Here is a 22,622-nt window from a genome sequence, read left to right as displayed (position 1 = left end):
AACAACTGGATAGACGCAGGTGTCGCACACAGATCCCTTTGCTATTAAGTAATTGTTTAATAAAGTAGTTTTAATAGAAATGAATGGCCTCTATGCTGGTAATGTTTTCGACTCTATTGGTGGGATGCCGGAAAACAATAGTTCACACCATTAAATCCTGTTGGAATTAGATCACACTAAATTAAACACAAAATGTTGTATAGTTTTATTGTGTAAAAGATTAATTGTGATTTGGACCCACAAAATCTATAGTTTTTTTTGTTATAGGTTATTGTCACCTATTTGATTACGGAGATAGAAATACTGCAGAATAATAAAACATTATTTTTTCATCCTGGTTGGTTCCTATATGAATACTTGTTGAAACTAAAGTACTAGAGCTATATGAAGTGTGTGTGTATATATAAATAGTAGTGTAATATATATATACACAGTATATGTATAGTAGACAGAGAAATGTGTAAATGTGTCATAAGGCAAAAATATATACTTTTTTACAATGAACATTCATCTTTCTTATGCTATTTTCTATTAAAAATATAAATGTTAGTAATATAATAAATATATAGCCGCACACGGATCAAATGTATACATTGAATGCACTGAAAGTCATGTTAGGTAAAAGCACCTGTCAAAAGCATTATTGCATGATATTCAAATATAAATATATTTTACATGTAGATTTGTGGTTTTACCTGTATATGCATACAAGAACATTATTTATTATGCTTTGAACGTACAAAAAAACATAACTGATCATAGAGATAACACGATGAAATGTTCATAAAATATATCAGTTTAACTAGAAAAAACTTTGATCAGTCAGCAAAGAACTGCACAACAACCAGGAATTGTGTTAGGTCTTTAATCTTTTTCAATAATCTCTTGTTTAGAAATATTGCACATGGTCAACATGCCTGCTGATGAGTTTACACTCACCCATCTCGTTCTAAAACTCCTCCAACGTAAAGACAGTTTATTGAATACACAATCATAGGTTGTACACGCATACATGTGCAGGTATGTTTGTGTGTGTGCAAGCATGTCTGATGTAGGGGAAGGACAAAAGAAAATGCCGAAAATAAGAATCGAGTTGAATGGTTATATATGCCTTTCAATCAGTCCATCTTTCCAGTAGCCACCAGTTCACAGGCTTATGCTAACAGTCTTTTGAAGTAGTGCCCCTGCATTATTTCTGGAAAAATATAAAACGCTTTTGCTTGGGAACGGGTTTTGTTAAGGTGCATGTCATATATACGCCCGTACGCTCGCACACACACAGACATCTGTATATCATGGACATATAGAAATATATAGATATATTTATACATTTATATTGTCACACATTCAAGTGAAGACAGAGGAGCATTTTTATACTCATCGCTCCTTCTCTTTCAGCAAAACTAGACGCGAAAAAAGTGCTAGGTTAATTTTTTTATCCATTTTTCTTTTCTTTTTTTTTTGATTTTCGTTTTGGATTCTCTCTCAAGACTTACTTCTAAAATGTAATATATTTCTTTACCCCCCTCTCTTTTCAATACATATATCATTTTATTACAGCTCATACAGTGAAAATCTATGGCACTAACAGGTGACTCATCTACTTCAATAAAAATTGCCCACCCACATGTCCTATTGCACCAATGAAAGAAGAGGCAGAGCGAGAAAGAGGAGATCCTGAGAAATGCCGCCGCAGCGCTGGTCTCGGGTCAGCCGTCCCTTGCGTAATCCCGAAGTCGTGCCAGGCTGCAAAGCTCACTCTGACTCCAGACCAGCGCTTAAAGTGGCGCTTTCCATCAACACTTCAGTTAAAAGTTTCAAGGACGTGAAAAAATAAGGGGGATACGAAAGGGGGAGAATCAAACACAATGGAACAAGGTTGTTGGTTAGTTTTTAAATATCTAAAAACAAATACTTTCCTGATTTAAACCATGGTCTAGGACCACATATTGTGCAAACACCTGATTGAAATATAAAAACGAACGAAAGAATAGAGGAAACGAACAGAGAGAGCTTTAAGCCCACCCTATCCCCCCTTCCCCAGCCGTTACGGTTATATACAGTGTACAGGAAAAACCTAAACTTGAGGCCAGAGAAGAGGAGCTTCAGCTAAAACAGAGTCTTTTTATGACTTATTTGCTCCAACACTTAGATAGCTGGATTAGTCCATGCTTAAAATATTACTTGAGTAAGAGAGGCGCAAGCTAATACAAAAAATATATCAGTCAATTCCACCATTACGACACAACAACGAACGACAAAGCATAATTACGAGTTGATTCAAAGAGGGGTAGTGTCTATATTCCTTTATATCTTCTTTTCATTCTTCTGAGGGTGATGTGATCCTTTTTCGGTTTGAATGTGCTGTGTTGTGATGCGTTATTGGCGGTCACCGTAGCCTGTTTTCTGCTCCGCTGGTCTAGGTGATTACGAGCTTGTTGCTTCTGGGGAAAAAACCTGTTTTTAAATTTACAGCCCACGCTGAAGTACAATAAAAGCAAACGCATGTTACCCGCAACGGGGGCGTAATATTCGCATGAAGACCCTGCTCCTCCCTGTCTATTGCTTTCCATCTCAGTCTCTCACAAATAAAAGTGCAAACGCATTTCCCCCCTCCCCATTTTGGATTGAAAGTTACCGGTACCTCAAACAGTCTAAGATCTCTTCTATTTGTTAAAACATTCAGTCCATTCGATAAAAAAAAATCTGTGCTAGCCCGTGTTTACCCGGCGGGGGCTTACTGAGCATGTGCAGACAGGCTGGTTTGGTGCTGCCTGTGGTGCAGCATTGAAGGGCTCGAAACTTCAGACAGAAAGTGAAGCCACGCCCCCTAACGCCGAGGCGGACCAATGACTGCCTAACACAAGTGGCATATGCAAACGAGTGCGATTCTTGTGCAACTTGTTAACGCGTGAAAGTGACGTTTCTGTGTTCATTGCATAAAGTGTGTGACCGTGAGCATGTGTGTGCATATAACAACAAAACATCGACGAAGTGAACCCGAATGGCAACGAAACCGTTTCCGATAGAAATGAAGCAAAATCCACATCCACGAGGAGCTGTTTAACGGCAGGGGAAATGGTTTTACGCAATTCTATCGTCCGCCCCTACACTTATCCTTCGTCTTTCCGCTCCGTTTATCTTCTCCGTCGTTCTTCATCTCTTTTACGGCAGATCGCCCGCGTCTTTCTTTGGCGCTTCCGAAGTCCTCCCCCTTTCTTCCGGCTCGGAATTCTCCCTGGGCACTGGATTGGATGGTCCAGGGGTGGAGGCGGAGTCAGAGCCGCTGGCCACGCCTATGACTTCCGAACTGCTGGCGTTCTGCATAATCTTCTGCCGTACCTCGCGGATCTTCAGCTGCAGGCACAGCTTGTTGGGAAAAGTGTCCGAGTAGCGAGTTTGAAAGGCAGCTGTGGCTTGAGCTACAAAATAAAAACGTGCAGATTTTTACATTACGATGTAGCTTCGTACACAGTGCTTATTGTTGGATATTAGAGAAAAATGCTTCGAACAAAGTAGTGGATAAATGAAATTTTACAACATCCCCAATCAACATTGGCTTGATCAGGCACAGTGATGGTCAAGTCTGGCTCAATGATAAAGAGATAATCCCAAAGGGTTTGTTACCTGAGGGAAAGATGCCGTGCTCCTGGAACAGCTGCATTACGAGCGCTCGCCGCTGGTCCAGCATTCGACGCAGAGACGAGGGTGGCACACGCTCCAACTCCTCCAGAATATGTTCTGTCTCTCCAACTGATGAAAAGAAAAGAAGAAAACATACAATGAGAAACAAGAAAGGACCTTGGATGATGATCATAGTTTTTTTTGTATTCTAATTTACAGTCTTTATATACATTATCTGCTTCATGAATAAATGTTGATTGATAATAATAATAGGCTAACCGGTCCTGTCAAAGGTAAAGATTTCTCCTTCACACTTGGCAGCACTCTTGGGTGTGTTGGGCTCTGAGCTGCAGCTGGACAGACGGCGACTCTTCCTCCTCGGTGAACTGGGGTCATCGGCGGAGTCTAGATCTAAGAAAAGAAAAGAAGAAACTGCGGTTTTTAGATTATCAGAAGAAAATACGAGGGGGGCGCCATGTTTGTTGTGATAATTTTGGTAGTCACCAAGTTGTTGGTTAGTGGCGCAAGTGAAATGAACCCATCTAAGTGTTTCTAAAACATTCGGGCCTCTCAAATGTTCAGATCCCTACTTCAATGTACAACAATTTTTCACATTTCATTGTGTGAACTTCATTGTGCTTAGAATTTTAAGAATAGCCGTCTGTACAACAATCTGACCTGTGGAGTTTCTTCTCTTTCTCCGGTAGCTGTCCAGTATGGCTCTAGGTGAAGTTGCAAGACTCTGTAGATTGGGAGAGGGAAGGACATCCTCTGGTTTAAACTCCGGCAACTCGGCAAGACGCTCTTCAAAAGAGGGGCCGAATGATACCCTGAAAAAAAAGAATGCAGTTTAACAAGACTGAAATTCGAAGAAGAAACAATAACAGGCAAGATGCTGCACACAAATGTTGTTAATAGGCTGTCTACATATTCAAACATCTGCGTGTATAATCTGTGTTTGCATATATCCATATATGTCTGATTTTAGTAAAAACACATTGTAATATCATAAGTTCTTCTTTAAATTAAATATTTAATAAAAAAATTATATCTTGCAACATCACTCACCTGCCAGCAGAATCGGTGGTGTTCTTAAGTGGAGGAGGGCGGAACTTGGTCTTTTTAGTCGAAGGGGCGTCAGTCTGTACAGGAGGTGGTGGAGGGTCCAGGGCACAGGCATCCCTCCGTCCTGCCTGAAAGTGAAACAAAACAAGACTGACGATAACCACTAAATGTTGCAAAGGGGTAAAAACGAGAGAAAACAAGTCACACCTCCTTGTTGTTGGTCTCGGATGGAGTCTCGGTCACTCCATCCATCGCTCTCGCTCTCTCAGCTCTCTCTGTTTGAGACGCAGCCCCTTCAACACTTCTCTCGTACTCTCTCTCTGATTTGCTTCCTTTCTTTCCATCATCCTTAAATTCATAATGTTGACCTGCGGAATAGAAGTGGTCGGTTAGCATACTGCCAGCTACTTTTTAAAGTAATAAAAAAAATATTATAACTAAACTTTATCATATAACCATTACCTGCATTTGTGTGTGATGTACCGGTGGGCTGCACTGCTTCCTCCACACCACTAGATGGTGTCTGACGTCCATCATTAGACATTATGGGTTCTCTCAGTGCATCTTTTTTCTTCGACTCTACTTCTCTCTCACCCTCCATCTGCATGTTTACCTGAGACTGCCTGTCTGCCTGCGGGTGCTGTTGCGCGGTCAGGTTTGAGGAGGTTTTGATTTGAGATGATGGGGATGTCACTGGGGTGGATGTGGAACTTGCGGTGCTGTGTGGCACGGCTGTTATGGACACAACCCCTCCTGCGAGACTGCCATTTGGGTAAACGGCAGCTACAACCTGACGGGTGGCTGTCGAGGCTTGTGCAGCCAGGAGGGGTGGCTGACCTGTGATAGAATATTAGATGAGAATAATATTTGAATATTTAAATAATATGAGATTAAAATGTTACTGGTTTACAGGACTGTCAATCATACTTTGGATAGGTTGCACCAAAGTCTGGCCAGCAGGGGCAATTGCAGTAAAGCCAAGAGTTGCCACCGGAGACTGCAAGAAAGGTCGACCCGCGGGGGATAGAGCCTGCTGGGTGGAGGAGACTGCAGGTGTAGATCCCAATGGCAAAGGTGTGGCTACTCCAGGAGAAGACTGGACGTATGTGATCCTGAGGGATGGAAGGAAAGCAAAGAAAAAAGTAGGTCATCTTGACCTCTTTGTTCCTGCATTCACAGTGCATCGGGGGTCCGCACCACTTGTGTTCTGAAGATAAATCGAGGTCCTAGGGTTGACGAACGACTTGAGGGTTAGTAATTTGTAATTTATCATTTTTAGGGTCCCTTAATAAAAATAATGTACAACCCCCTAAACCAGCTTTAGGACTAATCCCTCTCTTTTCTCAAACCCTAAGCTCTAATTGGTTAAACAGGATGTTGTTTCAAGACCATCAAGAATGCTAAACCAAGTGCGATCACCAGCAGGTTTCTTTTAGAGATTAGTAGACTAAAGGTGGGCAGTAGTTTACCTCGTGGGTGGCTGTGTCAAAAGTACAGTCTGCGGAGGGGTGGGGCCAGAGGCCACGACAGTCGCGGTTGCCATAGAGACAGGGAAGGAGGTACCAGTTTGCACTGAGCCTCCGGGATGCATATTTGTTTGGACCACTGGCATTGGTGCAATTTGAATCATCTGTAAAGCATATATTTATACACCAGTGGTGTGATCTGATATATCTATGGTGAACACAAGTAATACTAAATGTTTATGCAGTGTGTTTGTATCACAAGCCAATCTACCTTACTTCCTGGTTGAGCCCCATTTTGAACAGGAAGGGGTGGACCCACCAGAGAAATTGGCTGCGGAGGTGTGGATCCTGCTGCGACAGTTGCCATGGGAACCAGCATCTTGCTCTGCAGGACTGGGGACTGTGCTTGAACTGCACAGAGACATAAAGAATGATGTAGTGCAGGCCAGGAATAGAATTAATACAATTTTCTCAACATTGTGTGCACGGTCCATTAGTCCAAAATGTTTTTGAAATCGTTTCCAAAGCAAACTACAAACAAGTCATGGTGATGTGTTACAAAGATAATCAACCATAACTTAAATGTTTGTAAGTTCTCTACAATTCACATTCAATCAAATGATCGCGTCCACCTTTTCACTGCCTTACATCTTACCTCCTCCACATGTGCTGACTCCTCCCATTGCTGGGACTGAGGCATATCTTATTCCTTGGCCTCCCCCTGAGTGTACCCCATTGGATAGGGTCGCGTGATTATGCGGTGCACTGGGCAAAGCAAGGACACTGGATGGCTGCTGGATCTGCAGCGAGGAGGGGCTGTTAGGATTGGCTGATGAAGGCAACGTTGGAAGGATGTACTGCACCTGTGTCACAGGTTTTCCGACACTAGCGGATGTTATAGAGGTGGCAGGAAGGAACTGTGGGTGAATTATGGGAAGGGGTATGGAGCTGTTGCTCGCCGTCCCATTGCATGGAGCAGGATGGGGTGGGGTGATAAGCCTAACGGTGGGTTGGTTAGAGAAGGTGCCTCCTAGGACTACCCCGGTGACTAAGCTTCCTTGGCTATTAGGTTTAGGAGAAGAAGAGGGTAGGTACCCACCCCCTGCTGCATCGCCAGAACCAATCAGTAGCTTGGATTTCCAATCTAGAGGTAAGGTCCCAACAGGCATGCCTCCGTCAGCTAGTTTGCTGGCGATGGGGATAGGGGTGCTTGTGATGGGACGAACGACATTGGTCACTATGGTAGGGGCCATCCGTACACCGCCAGCATTGTACGTCCCCGCACCGTGAGGCATCGTAGCATTTTGGCTAGCCACTGAGGCTGAAATTGGGTGAGGAGGAACCTGTCCCCCTCCTCCTCCTCTGCCTTCCTTAAGCTCCCCATTCTCCTGTTCCGCTCCCCCCATGCCTCTTCTTTTCTTCTTTGTGTTCTCTTGCCCCTCTCCACCAGGAGAAAACGGCAAAGAGGAATGGACCGAGTGGAAAGTGCGCTACAAAAGTCGGAAAATAGAAAGAGAAGATAGCTGAATGGAGCATGACAGACATGGAAACTAAGAACTGTGGATGACAATCGGTAACTTTTACAACTCTATCGGCATCTCTGTTTGAAACATGAACTTGCAGTTACTTTCCTAACAAGCCATTTTCTTTACGCGAGTCAAATTATGTCAAACGGTCATTTCCTGCGAATATGTGCCCAACTGCTCTAATAACGTCATTATAAGCTTACTGATTTTGTTTATTTTTACTCAAAAGAGCTATCGACTGCAGCTACTAAACTTGCGAATAAATAATGACATAACTGGGCTGTCTTATGAACAAACCCTGGTGAAACAGAAGTTACTTGCCAGACAAACATAAAGATGTTAAAATAGACTAGATTTGTAAATACTCATTTGAGAGCAAATATCTTTTCTGTTGCTATGGTAATGAGGTAAGTCTAATGCAGAGCCGTTGAGAATGAGAGTTACGACACTTGATCTCGCCGCCATGTGGACAAGTGGTTCATGGAGCCCTCCTCCATAGTTCCAAACAAATCAGTGCAATCAAATGGATTTTCGCGGGACAGATAACACCAACTGAATTTGCATATATTATGCTAAATATAAGCACATCGTGTGCACTGATTACTACGTTGACTATATTTATAGAAGCATTTTATCTTAGGTGTAATATGAATATAAGATCAGCCATTGTGCCTAATTTAAACATTTAATTTCAACTGCCAACTCATTTAAATGTAAACTCATGTAGTTATTTCACTTAAATACAGCAAATGGGAGAAATGAATGGGCTTCAGTGCAATGTTTGGAACTATCGGACGCTCCGTGTTGCGTGTTACTTCCGCATTCCATTCTTCCCATGGAGGTCTATGTGTGTGTCGTAACTCTCATATTCAATGGCTCTGGTCTAATGCAAAGCATATTTTTCATTAGAAATCTTTGGCCTTTTACAGAAAAAAAAAAAACAGAGCGGCATCTTTATTCTGGGCTACATATCATAGGTGGATGTGGATAGTTATTAATAACAGCTTGCTTCTCAATCAAATTAAACATGTTTAAAACAACGGCCTTGATAATACAAAACTTTTTGATTTCTTTACCTTGCAGTCAGCTTCGTCTGGATGATCGTTGTCGTCATCGCTGTCTGTCACTCTCTCTTTACACTTCAGGTCTATAGAGCCCTCGGTAAGCGAATCCTCTGTGAAGAAACCACATTAAAACTGACACATCTGAGCTTATACATCTCACACTCATGGAGGTGAGAGAGATGAGCAGTGAAGAGATTCTGGCTTTCAAAAAACTGATTTTGGTCCTGAGCACGATCCAAATACTGCTCATATTAATGATGCATGTTTTTTTATGTTTTTTCTATCGCTAAGACAGAGGTAAAAATTGAGCATTGGTTGAAAAATAGGTTGAAGTTTATAAAAGGTGTTTCGTATTTACAGAAAGCATTTATGAATTTGTGCCCGACAATAAGTTAATAACATTAGCAGTATAGACGGTTTCAGCAGCATCAATATAAACGTTATGTGGCCCACATGTAACTTCCGTAGACCTCCGCAAAGAATCAATAACTTAAGTAGTTTTAATTTCATACAATACAATAAAATATTAATGTGAATATAAAATAAAATAAACAGACCGGATGTAAACTTTGGGCCAAGCGCGCTTGTTCAATGAAACCATCGATAAAATCCAGATATAAGCTCATTAAAAACATACAAAACAGTTACTGTTTTAATAAAAAGTATTTCAAATACACTTACAGTTGAGCCCTGACCATTAACTTAATACCAAGAGTGAGTGTTCAGTAGAAAGAAGGAATTCTTGGGAAAAGCAAACTTAAACAGTCAAGTCAAGCCTGAGAGAATGAGAATGGAATGCAAAAGTTTTATCTTAGAAAGAAATCACAGAAAGATAATCATTCTCTGATGGATTTGACATTCCACACACAGCAGCGTTATCAATTACAGATCAGTATGAATCATTTAACAGGCTTCTGATATTGAACGGAAACAGGTGTTTACATGAGTGTTAGTGTCCCTAGTTAAAAAACGTTTGTGCTTTTCAGGTCAGGTCTCTTCTTACATGTTATTCTGTGTGTGTGTGTGAATTTTGTAGTTTTATAAACTCGGCACAAGTGCAAGTCCAATCACATACAAAAGTAATAGCATACTTCTCCCCAACTCTCGCCCAACCCTCATATCAAATGTTAACACACTGGGGCTTGTTGAAAAAGAATGATTAATCAAAAGTGATGCAAGCACAACATATACACAAGAAAGCCTGAGCTATTGTCGCATTATGATCCCATTGATACACCAAGATGTCACTTCACTCACCTATGACATCATCATCCCCTTCTTCCTCACAGATCACCATACGCTCTTCGTCACTGGTAACGTCCTCACTGGCCCTCCTCTGGGAGCGGGGCTGAAACAGACCAGCACCTTCTAGCTCTCTCTCTTCCTCTCTACTCTCCAGAGCATTCACGGCACTGTGAGAAAAGGCGCGAGGTCGCTGATGCTGCCCTGCGTGCCCGTCACCCCGGGGTGATGTCCAGCTGGGCCCGGCTCCTTTCGGTTCTGGCCCCTGAGATGCAGAATTGCCCTCTGAGGAAAGAACTAGGTTAATTTTCCGTCAGTTCACTTTCACACCACGAAGACCAACAAACACCCACACATATAAACAAACACCCACACGGACCTGTGCTTTCAGACATGCTGCGCTCGCGAGCTTCTTTTGCCCCTGGAGTTCCCCTGCCCTCAGACAGAGACTTCCTCCTGTCTTTGTTGCACCATTTCCAATCGGGGTGAGCCCGGAAGTGTGCCTCTTTTACCTATAAGAGGGATCAGTTAAAAATAAAATTGTAATGAAATGTTTAATTATTGGAAAAATAGTTTCTGTAATTTGTAGTTTTTTCAATTCACTTCCATGATTTGCCTTTTAAAGTCAACATCCATCCATAATCTTCATAATGGTATTTAAAGTAAAATATTTTTCAATAACTGATTGGATCATACAAAATGGCTTCTATATGAGACGTGGTTTATTTATTCATTATGATTTATACGCCTAAGTTCATAACAAGAACAAGTTACTATATGAGATGTGGTTTAAAAAAACAAGAAGGATATGTTAAAGAAGCTATTCCATTTTGCTGGAAAATCAAAATGCAAAAATGGAAACCATGTTTTCTTTGTAAAAATCTGTAAAGATGTATAATAAAAAAAATCTAAATCGTAAAATAAAATAAAATAAAATAAATAGGGTGTGTTTTTATTTTGAGATTTTAAAATACAGCCATTCAACCACCCTGCTCTACCTACATACCAACCACTGCAAAATATTAAGATCTTTATATTCAATGCAATATATCTGATCACTGTGTACCTGGAAGGCAAGGTCGTGATACTTCTGCTTCTCTTTGCCTCCCAGAGCGTACCACCATTCGCCCAGTATTTTACTGACGGTGCGGTTGTCCTGGTTAGGGTGTCGTTGATGCACCAGCGCACGGTGACGCTTACTAAAGATCATGAAGGCGTTCATCGGCCTTCTGATGTGGTCCTTTTCCCTCTGTGTGTAGGTGTGAACAAAACAGAAGAAAAACAGTAATCATCTCACTAAAGAGTAGAAAACGGTTACAGGCCATAATACTGACATAATACAAAAAACTGTAACCTTAACAGGCAAGACTATTTACTGTCATCACCAAAAGCAAAAAAGCTCAGCAAAGCTTGTAGCCGCGACTGGTATGGAAAGAATGATTTTACGTTTTAAAGAAATTTCAAAGAGAATCGTGACTTGTTACTTTAGCGTTTCATGCCTGGTTAGAAGCAAAAACCTTACCTTCTTGTCACCTTCTTTGGGCAGTGCACTTAGAGACTGTGTGCGTCGCTTCGCACTGGCGGATGGAGACGGATCATGGGCCACACCTGGAAAAAATCTGCAAGGGTAACAAAAGTTAGGCGGGGTCCAAAAAACAGTGTTGCCGAGAAAAGCTAAACAAAAAAGAACCCAAGATAACTATTAAACGTGTGTCACAATCATTTATGCATGGATACTTACAGATCATCTGCATCACTCTCTGTCTCACTGTCGCCTCCTTCTCTCTCCATAGGTGGATCTTCAGCAGGAGGAGGGCACGATGGGGAACCTCTCTCTGGTGCTGGTTGGTCAGAACGTCCCTCGGTCACAAGGGCAACTCCACACCGTGGTTCTGTAATTTGATTTAAAATGTCTAAAAAAACATCTCCTGAATCTGTTTTGTGTTATACACACTATACTGTGTGAATCAAAAAAATATTGTCACATCATAATCTTGATCTCTTCTATCAGAGTTTACCTTTGCTCTGATGAAGTGTTTGGCTGTCCGCAGGCTGGGTGGACATTTTTGATTGGCTTGTCTCCAAAAAAGGAACCAATGAATGCCATGGGAACACTGGTACAGAGCGCGGTTCAACGTTGGTCCAGACTGTATGCAGAAACAAACAAGTCTTTCATATATGCAGTACATGACTGTTTCGGTTAAGATACAGCCTGCTTTATTCTCTTAAGGAACTGTTAAAACCAAAGGGTTTCTTTGCGAAAATGTTCATCCGAGTGTAAAAGTCATTCATTTGTATTCCTGCATCAGTAAGTTTTTGGCAACACAGAGAAGTATGTAACATGTTGTGGGCATCTGAAATTCCAATGAACTGTGTGTCTGTGTGTGAGAATATACCTCGGGGAGGTATAATCCTCTTTTGCTGTGCATGTCTGGACAAGTTTCCTGTTTTTCATTTCAGACATGCTGCGAGTGCCTAAAGTAACACTGACCATGAAAGCACAAAACATTCTTAACTAGACCCACCCAGACACACCTAACACTGACCTGCATACTAATTCACAGCTCAATCAGTCGGAGCCCCAATTTTTTCAGTTTGTCTGATAGAAAATAGAAATCTGTTTCTGTGTCCTCCAGACAACAAAAGAGCAAATTCTAGACTGCGCAAATTAACCCAGAGGAAAACTTTCTGCTCAAAAGTAACATCTTGTCTTAAATGTTGCTCCTAAAATTCTTTGGAGACACATGTGGGAGAAAAATGCACAGACAACCTGGAACTACTTTGCTACCTATTCGGCAATCGCTTTTTAGATATTCTGCAAAAATTCGTCCCCCGGTTCACTTAATGTTTCAAAATCACAGAATGAAATAAAAGCATTCTTACTTAGTTTTTACCGCAAAGGATGACTATCTACTGATTGCAATTTTAAACAGTATAATTAGCATTACTTTCCAGGATTCTTACCAGTGCCAGGTCGTCCTATGATGATGTCCTTGCGGGGAGCAGGATGAGGGGACTCGGCTGGGAGGATGAGGGGTAACAGGGCTGTAGGTGAAGGATGGCAAGCAACGGGCTGCGGCAAAGCGCCACCACCTGCATCTGAATGACCACCTGGCTTTCTTTCTTGCTCTTTCCCTCCCGAGCCAGATACTGCTAAGACAGGACCAGTATCATAGGTGGACACATTCAAAGTAGTGGAGTTTGAGTAAGTTTGATGTCCGGGTGCCACAGGTGTCAAAGACTGGGAGGAGGTCACCAAGACTAAAGTGGGTGGAGGACTCCGGAGCCGAACGGCTCCGTTGGTGGCAGTGCCGTTGATGGGCACGGGGGCCTGGAGTCCAACAGCCAGGTGAGGAGGCTGGCTTTGCTCTCTTGAGCGTGAGCTTCCTCTACGGCTCATGGGACCATCACTGAACTTTGCCAAAGGTACATCTGGATTCCGAACAATGACAGGGGAATCACGAAGTGGAACGATGCGCCGTGAGCTTGGGTCCTGTGGCAGAGGTGAGGGCGGTGTTGGGGAAACTAGCATGGGGGGAGGTGTTGAGGCAGCAGAAGATGAAGGCCGACTTGTGGTGCTCCTCTGTCGAGGGAATGAAAGAGAAGAAGGGTTGGCAAGCTGGCTTTGGGGAGACAGAACTCTGAATCCTGGAGCATTGAGGCCAAGTGCAGGGTCATGGGGATCAGATTTTGGATAGTCAGCACTGGGCAGTGGGGGTGGTGGGGCATCTAGCTTACGCTTACTGGGGCTCATAGGTACAGTAAACGTCAGGTTGGTCTGAAAAGTGGGCACGATGCCAGAGTGTTGGCGCTCTCGTTCTGCATTGGGGGTGCCCAGAATCTTGGGGCCACTAAAGTGCCGAGGGCGACGAGGGGTCAGAGATGAAGGTGCAGTAATAGGGCTGAAACTAGCTGGGCGGAAGCCAAACAGCGGAGAGGGGGAGGGGGACGGTGCTGGGGAGAATGGTGACTGGTTGGAGACAGGCGAGTAGGAAGGCGTGCATGAGCGTGAGCTACTGAGTGACATCAGCATACTAGCAGCCTCACACTCATCAAAGTCAAAGCGGGCCAGATCTTGTGGAATGAGTGAGGTCATAACCAGACGTGGCCGAGAGTCCCCACCACGGCTGCTAGCTTCACTGCTGTCTCGTGAGTTGTCATCCCAGTCGTACTCACTGCTGGTGCGTCCACCTAAGCGAAGGTCAGGCGTGATAGTCCCGGTGCTGCTAGCACCGCTTCGGTCTCGGCCCACCCCACCTCCAGCTTCCATCTCCTTGGTGCGCATAGAGAGATGGCGGGAACAGTAGCCGCGTCTCTGGGACTCTTTCGAGCAGCCCTCGCGGGAACACAGTCTGCGCCACTGCTTGCCATTGAACTTTTTACGGATGCCTGTAGGGGTGCACACCACATCTCCTTTCTTGTACCTCTGCTGAGCAGCCGTGAGGGGCGTGCGGGAACGTGACGAAGAGGAGGAAGACCCAGACCCAGACCCGCCCCCTCCTGACGCACTGTGTGAATTAGAGTTGGGGGTCTTGTCCAGAGAGCCTCTTGAAGATGTAGGAGGCAGGGGAGGCAGCTGGGGTGTGGAGGAGATAACTGCTGTCCCTGTAGCTGAATCCAGGCCCAAAACCACAGGGGGATGATTTGGATGAGGGGCGAGGGGCAGGTGAGGTGCAATTGGGGTGCCTCTAACCATAGAAAGGTGAGGGTGTGTGCTGAGGTAGCTTTGTTTTGAAAGAATAGGTCTATGTTGAGAGGGAAGCCCTAGAGCTTTGCTTTGCTGGCTAAGACGGCTGACCTCCATGTCTTCCTCCGGGGTGGAGGGATGAAGAGGATGATGCTTGTGCCTCTCCCTTTCTCTATCTCTTTCCCTTTCTCTCTCTAAGTGCCTCTGCAAGTCTCTGTCTCTCTCATAATCCTTTTCTCGGTTATGTTCCCAGTCTCTATTTGGAGCTACACTTAGTACAGGGGTGATGGCAGTGCTAACAACAGAGGATGAAGAAAGAGGTGATGTAAAAGGTACTGATACAGGATGCTGAAAAGTCTGAAGTTCAAATGCGGTTCTGGTCAGGCAGAAGACCTCCTGCTCAACCTCCATCTCCTCTCTTTCCTCCCATTCTCTTTCCCTCCCCCTCCTGCCGCCACTCCCCGGTTCAGCTGGCTGGGGGGGCTCCAAGTCCCATGGAGGAACCAGCAGGCGGAGATTCTGTCTTGCCACCCAAATGGCCTGGGCGTTGATCCCCCTTACATCTTCCTCTCTCCTCTCCTTTCTATCATCGGATAGATCTTCCCGTAGCTGGACACGGTATGGAAAAGACACAGCAGGATGCTGATCAACTTGAGTGACTACACCTTCTCTGTACCACTGTCGAGCTCCCTCGCCGCCCTCATCGCCTCCTCCAAAGGGAACACAGACTTGTGTGCCTATAGCCACTGGGGCCATTCCAGGAGGGGGTGCATCCAAAATTAAATCAACAAAATCTGTAGCCACTCGAAAAGGATACTTGCATATGGTCTTCTCTCCGTTAAGCTGCACCTCTACACTCCCTTGCTCCTCGCTGACTCTTCGAACAACGCCGGCACGAAACACTCCCGACATATTACGGCCCCTATCGGGAGGCCAGCCCTCCCCTAATCTGGGGCTTTGTCGTGCCAGAACTCTCTGATTCTTGAGACCCTTGGCAAGAACTGTTGAAGTGCTATGTGATTGTGGCTTTTGGGATTTGGAGTGAGGATCTGGTCCTGATGCTGTCACTTCTAGTTCAGCCGAATGCTCACTTGCTGTATCTGTCGAGGAACAACGCTGCGGACTGGATGCGCTAATCCCATCCCTCTCTCCTCCCTCACAAGCAGCTCTAGGAACAGTTACACTGTCGTGCGAGTACCCAATGAAGCTCTCCTCAGCTGGCTGGCTTTGGCCGTGTGGGTCTGCGTGTGCAACAGAGGCATCTGGGCCCCGGCTAGCACAAGCACCATTGTGAGAGCTGCTGCTGCTGATTTGTGGGGGTGTGCTGGGAGTGCTGCCGTTGCCATGGTTTCCAGCACAGTGCTCAGAGGTGTACTTCTTCTTGGGCACACGGGCCTTAAAAGTGGCCGTCTTGCGATTAGATGAAGGGCTATTGCTGGCACTGGTAGTGCTACTGTTGCTGTCGCTCTGGGTTCCACCAGATTTGGAGCTCCCAGGACGCTCCTCTACCTTCCCACAATCCCCTGCTATACTGAGAATGATGTTGCTTTGGACTCCCTCCTTTTCTGGACACTCGCCTCTCACTGGCCCATCCTGCGACGAGTCTGAATTTGAGGAGATTTGCCTCTTGGGAGAGGTAGGTGAAGTTTGGGTTTTTTCTTCAGTGTCTCGCTTCTCTTCTTGTGGGCTACAATCTGCTGTCCTTCTCTTAACTCCCTTGGCGCGAGTGGAGGGGGGTGACCGTCTTCCTTGTTTTTTAATAGGCTTCATTTCTTTCGAGCTTTAGGAGATTCTTTAATCCTCTTGTTTTCCGGTGTGTCCCAGCCTATCAATATCTTCCAGTCTGTTTCTCTCTTGCATCCCGCCCCTTATTTCTTTTTCCCTTTAATATCTTCCTGCTTGCTTTTCCTTTCCTTCTTAAATTAGATCCTGTAATGAAAGACAGAAAAAAAGAAAGGATCAGTATAACGATGGGTAGTTATACAAAACATGTATAAAAACGTGCTCATTCAAGGAACAAAGCATATACCGTTCAAAATAAAGATGCCGTTTCATAGTTACAGCTAATCACATTTTTGTAAATATAAAATTACACTGTACGACATAGATACAACATAACACTAAATGCTTTGAAAAAGTCTGAACACAAAGAAAAGCACTTGCCCAGACAAGTCACACACACTTCCTTGGCTGGATCAGAGGAGGCGGGGGAATTCCTTGTTCAGTGGTATTTCTGTGACTATGTCTCTCTCACTCACTCGCTCTTTCAAATGACCTTTTTGCATTTGTTACAGAGGCAATCCACCCCTACAGTCCTCATTTCCTGTCGCGGCACTACTATACACAAATGTACAATGCCATCACGTTACAATTTAAACTTTATTTCCTCCTACACAAACAGATCCTTTCCATTTACCATTCGAACTGGGTCCAGGTCGGACTGTGCATCACCCAAATATGCAGTTATTATCACAGAGGTTTGCATAAATGTATTTAGAGACTCGGGTGGCTCTAAAACACAGAATTACAAATAATCCAGTACAGTCAAATGTGAATTAAGGTTTGAATATCTCAATATGTACACAGCTGGTTTATGACTATGAAATGACCGAAGGGTTTCACATAATGATAATTATGGAACATTTAGTTATTACTACGTTATATCTAAAGGCATGGACATCCATGACCTCATTTGATAAACTATTATTGTGAAACAGGTCTTTATGGGTCCGTACTGCAAAACTGCCCCATTCTTGTTAGCACAAACCACATTAACCACACTGCCATTTGCACTGTAACACAAGTTTGCAAGCAATATGCAAATCTAAGATATGCCGTGCATTCACCCCAATAAAAAGATTATCACATGAAACACTTCAGTAAGAACTACTGAACAAATACATAAGACTTATTGTCTGTTTATAGAGGTGTGAGTCAAATCTGTTTTTTAAGCATATTGCTGTGTATTGGACAACTACTCTTCTTTGTTGGTTTGTCCACTGCATACATGAACTCATCTAACTCAATAACTTAATGTTATTACGTCTTGCCGACTCCACAAGACGTGTTTCCACGCAACGAAGACACTCCTGCTGAATTAATACAACTCAGAAGCAGCTTCCCCTAAAACCACGTCCTTGTTTGCTATCAACAATTGTGCTGCTGTCGTCGACTTGCGAAAGTTTTTGCTGAGTAGTACACCGCCGTATCTGTGTCAAGCGCTTTTATTGGTCGTAGTGCCCTACTCTACGCTTACACACACCTACGACACAGTCGAGTGGCGCAGGCCTTCTCCATAACACAAGGCCGCAGAGCAGTTTCCCGTCTACCTCAGGCTCCTGAATCGACGCTGTCTATAATATGACTGAATATGTGGAAAAACCTATAATCTAATTCATATTAATATCACTTAATGTAATAAGGACGGCCTCTATTAAAACGCTATTTAAGAGATATGTCCGTATGCGTCGCGCGGTGACAACATCAAAGACGTGATCGCGGGCTTAATTCCGCGACGCAACATTGTAACCGATCGAGATGTTTCTTTATCAATTAGACGATACAATGTTTCTTCAAGCCCGTTAACAGGAAGAGAACGGGCCCGCTGAAAGAAGGACCGACAGTGGGAGGGGGAGTGTGCCACATTTAGGGAAATGTCCAAGTTAAAATAACAAAAAAAAACACGCAGTTGTTTGCTCGAAATCACTTTGGATCTGAAAAATGACAGTCCGCGAAAGTCAAACGAATAGAGACGATAAGTTTGCTGAAGCTCCAGATGTGGTGTCAAGCAAACAATTTTAGGAAAAAAGTTTTTAGGCTGACAGCGCACCTCCACCCCACCCCTTGTATGTTCAAATGCCCACTCTCAATTGTATTCAATCCATAAAGAAAAAACTCATAATGTGTACAGTACTGTACATAACAGTGGCAACCGATTCCGAGGATCCGCGTCGTATAGGAAAGACACAGCGTAAATATATAGGCAGGTCACTGCAGTGCTGCAGGCGAAAGATTTGTAGCAAAGCTTAGTTTCAACTCACCTTGTAAATACGTGCGGCGCCGTCGAACTAACGTCGATGCGAAAATCAAGCAGATGAAACCAATGAACCCCCGAGGCTGGTTTTGCAAAGGTTGTTTTTCTTCCGCAAAGCCACCCAAATGAGAAAAAAGTCCAGCCGTTTAGGTTCTAGGCTACACTACAGACGCAAAATGGTGAATGAAGCCCTAAGCCTTGACAACTACTGCCGTCAGCCAATCAGCGTCCACAAAAGCTTACAGTAGCCAATCGGACACGCGGCAACGTCTATCTGGGTGGAGTCATCTGTCAAAGTCCTGTAGATCGACATCTCACGCTGACGAATCACGTTATGGGAAAACAAGAAACAGCTGAGTGATCCTGAAACGCCATCGTCCAATGAGAATTAAAGGGAGGGAGGTTTGCAGGGAGTAGGTGGGCGATATCGAGAATATTAACACTAGTACACACTAATCCACTATCACGCAAGACAACGAGAGTAGTGGGCCAGCACACGTTTTATAAATAGTTTAGTTAACGCGAAAGGTTGTGTGTTACAGCTCACTTGGTACATAGAAATATAAAGTCTGACTTCATAGCACACGGGGTGTAAACCAAGCTCTAGACTGAACTAAAGTCAGGTTGGGTGAACCTTTAAAAGATGCAAACTGGTTACCCTTTTAAAATATATGTTTCACACATTTACCAATCCAACCAATCTCGGAGCAGGGTCGTTATGACGTCACCCGAAGTCCTTAAAGCCCGCCTTTCACAACCAGCACGGGAAGATAAGACTCCAGCGTCACCACATTCCCCCGCGATTGGTCAAGCTGCGGGGGTCTCCAGACCAATGACCACGCCATGTGATGAGCTCATTATGCCTGTTGCCATCACTGCAACCAAACAGAGAGGGTCAAGGATAAATTAGTCAAAATGCAAAATTACAATGCAATTGCAAAATCACTTTTAATGTGATTTTATAACAGTGGGGGGTTATCCACCGAGATCTGCTTTGAATTAAAGCAGCTTCAGTGCACGCAAAAAGCGTGTGTTTGTGTAACACACTGTGGAGATGATCGGAGTTGACCCAACATGGCACGGCTGGGTAGTCACGCACTGTGCATGCAGTTATTACATGCAATGAGAAATGACATAACACAAACACACACGTATACGCTCACTCATGCATATCTCAGACAGAAGGCTAATCTTCAAGCACACGCCACACCCTGCTCTGTTGTTTTGCTCCAGAGGAGCCATTGCCAATGGCGTTCAATAGAGATCTGTGAGCAGTTTTTTGTGTTACACGTATGTTCGAACTTTGTTGTGGTGTAGTTAGGTTAACGCTTGAAAGGGCAGTTGTAGCTTGAACTACGCAAACTCAAAATGAGACATAAAAAAGTTTTGACGGAACTTTTGAAGATGCTTTAAAGTGAAATTATGACCGGTGCTGGACACAGTGACATACACTTTGACATTGTGTGCTAGATTTTTCTCTAGAAGCATTTGTTTACACCCTTGCGGTTTTCAACCAAGCACCAACACTGTATGCACAAACTACTCTACACACACCCTAAACGTTGCACCAACAAAAACATTTAAATGAATTACTCATAACTGTTATGAACCCTTTACCTTGATGATGCCAAAACAAACAACTGGAAGGAGACACAACATAAAGGGATTATGGGTGAATATATCTTAATGTAATCATTCATTTTCATGAGCACTTTTATATCAGATGACTAAGTTACACAGCCTATAGGATATTTAATACTATCTTCTTTCTATTTTTTATTTCGATGAACTTAAAGAGAAAGTACAAAGTGGTCCATTTCAATCAAAATACAAGTCAAAGAAACAAACACAACAAAGAACACAAATTAATTAGTCCTTTGTTACAACCAGAATGCAGAAGGCCTATTTTCTATCAAAACTTAACCTTTGACCTACCCTTAACCGGTCAACGAGCCCTCCCAGCAAGAGTCCAGGCCTGCTTGTCAATCAAGCTGTGTGTGACCAGCCCTCCTTCTGTTCCTTCATGAATTCCTGTAAGATATTTGACTATTGCAGGGTGACGAGAGACGTGAGATTCATGCATAGAATGGCTTTGACAAAAAAGCAGGCCAAGCAAGGAGAATTTAAAAGCCCTTGGAAAAATGTTCTGGTATTATTCATTGTATTACATTGTTTCTCTCCAACGTACTTCAGAGAACACCATGACATTACTATCGTTCTTTTTGGTTACAAGTGTAGCAAACAAAACATTTCCACCATAGAAAACAATTGATACTAATAATAGTACTTAACTTGAGAGTGTGAATGTTGACTTTCCAACTTACCAATCACTACTTAAAATCACTGAAATATAAATGTATTTAAATTTTAATAATTTATTTTAATAATAAAAACTAATTTTCAAAGTAAAATAAAAAAATCCAATTTAAATCGATGCAATAAAGACATGTCTGAAGGTCAATTTGGGGCAGCACATGACATATGACCATAAATTATGTGAATAAAACTATGTAAACCATAATCTATATTACTAGTTAAACATAGTAAGTATGGCTGTCTTAATACTATACTGCTCTTACTGTATATAGTTCTGTATGAACAACTGATTTACTACATTAACCAAAATGACCTTTATGCAACAAGACATATATTTTAGTTTGAAATAATTATTTGCCAAATGAACTGCACTCCACATCCAATAAAAAGGGTAAATATAACCGCCATATATTGTGCAAAAAACAACCATTAAAAGACTCTTTAGGGAGATCAGCATATAAACAATGTTAATACAGTGGTTTCTGTGGTTTAAACTCTAATAGAAAAAAAATAGGAAAATGACATTTCTACGTACCAGAACATCAACAAAGATGCAACTGCGTCAGTGTTGTGGCAGCAGGTGGCGCTGTTTTACCACAAATTAAATGTTGACGTTGCTAGAAATTTGGAGGAAAAAAAATTAAATGATCTCGCATATGCATAAACAAATGATTGTCGTTTCAAATCAACCCACAAATATTTGCAACGTCCTGTTCGGTTCGTTTAGAAACGTTAATATTAACCGTCTTTATGTGACGCGTATTTCTAGTCAGATGGGAAAGCAAATCCTGGTACATTTTGCATGTTTGTTTATCTCTATCTGGTATCTGAAATTACAGTTCTCTTTTTTTTATCTACATGCAAGTAACGTAGATGTAGATAGGCCTACATAACTGTCAACTAGTAGCAAAAAACTTACCTGAATGCTTTTTAAACCAACCTAATGACAAGCACTATTTAGTTTAGGCCTAAATAACAAAGCTGTCTAAACTAAAACTAAAAAAAAGAGAATCTATGTGGTTATAATTGCAAATGTAGGCTATTTAACTGAAGGAACTTTCCCAGCTTGCCAAAAAAACAAACCATCATAAAAACTATAATGGTTCCCATTAAAATATAATTACCAACCATTAGCATTTTTCACTAAAATCATTACAAAATTACTTTTTGTAGAATGTTTGGGGCATTATTTCTATATGCTTTAATGGTTCTATTGGTTCCGGTAACATCCCATAGATTAGAATCCACCATTCCAGTAGACTAGACACCATTATAGTTTCCATTTAAAGTAATACAATTCCCATTATAATGATTAAATCAAAGACATTTTCTATTGTTTTCAGGTGGGTTTGACAGTTAACATGGTGCCTTACAAAACTACAAGAATTAGTATGCATGATTTTAGGACACATACTAAGGTAGTATGTAGTACAATGTATATTATAGTACATCTCATTTACTTGTTCATCCATGCATAGTGCCACTGGAGTACTTTAAGGGGCTACTATAGTGGTACTATGGTAAACCTATATTGATATAACCTACCTGTGCACCATGTAAATAAAAAGAGTACCATGACATTGCTATTGTAACGACAAG

General features: G+C 42.8%; 1 protein-coding gene across 1 annotated transcript; it reads right to left on the bottom strand.

Moving 5' to 3' along the window:
• Window positions 1–851: 851 nt before the first annotated feature.
• cica (capicua transcriptional repressor a) lies at window positions 852–18,868 on the bottom strand. Its single transcript, XM_056741038.1, has 20 exons — window positions 18,715–18,868; window positions 12,952–16,603; window positions 12,006–12,134; window positions 11,729–11,879; window positions 11,510–11,606; window positions 11,054–11,236; window positions 10,367–10,499; window positions 10,003–10,272; window positions 8,758–8,855; window positions 6,811–7,645; window positions 6,427–6,566; window positions 6,159–6,319; window positions 5,617–5,801; window positions 5,152–5,526; window positions 4,897–5,057; window positions 4,693–4,817; window positions 4,303–4,454; window positions 3,904–4,035; window positions 3,628–3,753; window positions 852–3,422 (listed from the first exon to the last, which is right to left on the bottom strand). The coding sequence occupies exons 2-20, from the start codon at window positions 16,442–16,444 to the stop codon at window positions 3,166–3,168; spliced, it is 7,203 nt and encodes a 2,400-aa protein (XP_056597016.1). The 5' UTR covers window positions 16,445–16,603; window positions 18,715–18,868; the 3' UTR covers window positions 852–3,165.
• Between the last annotated feature and the right edge of the window lie 3,754 nt (window positions 18,869–22,622).

Source organism: Triplophysa dalaica, chromosome 25 (genome assembly GCF_015846415.1).
Source record: "Triplophysa dalaica isolate WHDGS20190420 chromosome 25, ASM1584641v1, whole genome shotgun sequence".
NCBI lineage: Eukaryota > Metazoa > Chordata > Actinopteri > Cypriniformes > Nemacheilidae > Triplophysa > Triplophysa dalaica.
Note: the sequence above shows the minus strand (reverse complement) of the source record. Positions and strands in the feature narration are given on the sequence as shown.

Coding starts and splice junctions, on each gene's coding strand:
- cica (XM_056741038.1), bottom strand. CDS start 16,444: ATGAAGCCTATTAAAAAACAAGGAAGACGGTCACCCCCCTCCACTCGC. Junction 10,273..10,366: donor CAGCATGTCTGAAAGCACAG/GTCCGTGTGGGT, acceptor TTCTTTCCTCAG/AGGGCAATTCTGCATCTCAG. Junction 3,423..3,627: donor GCACGGCATCTTTCCCTCAG/GTAACAAACCCT, acceptor TTTATTTTGTAG/CTCAAGCCACAGCTGCCTTT.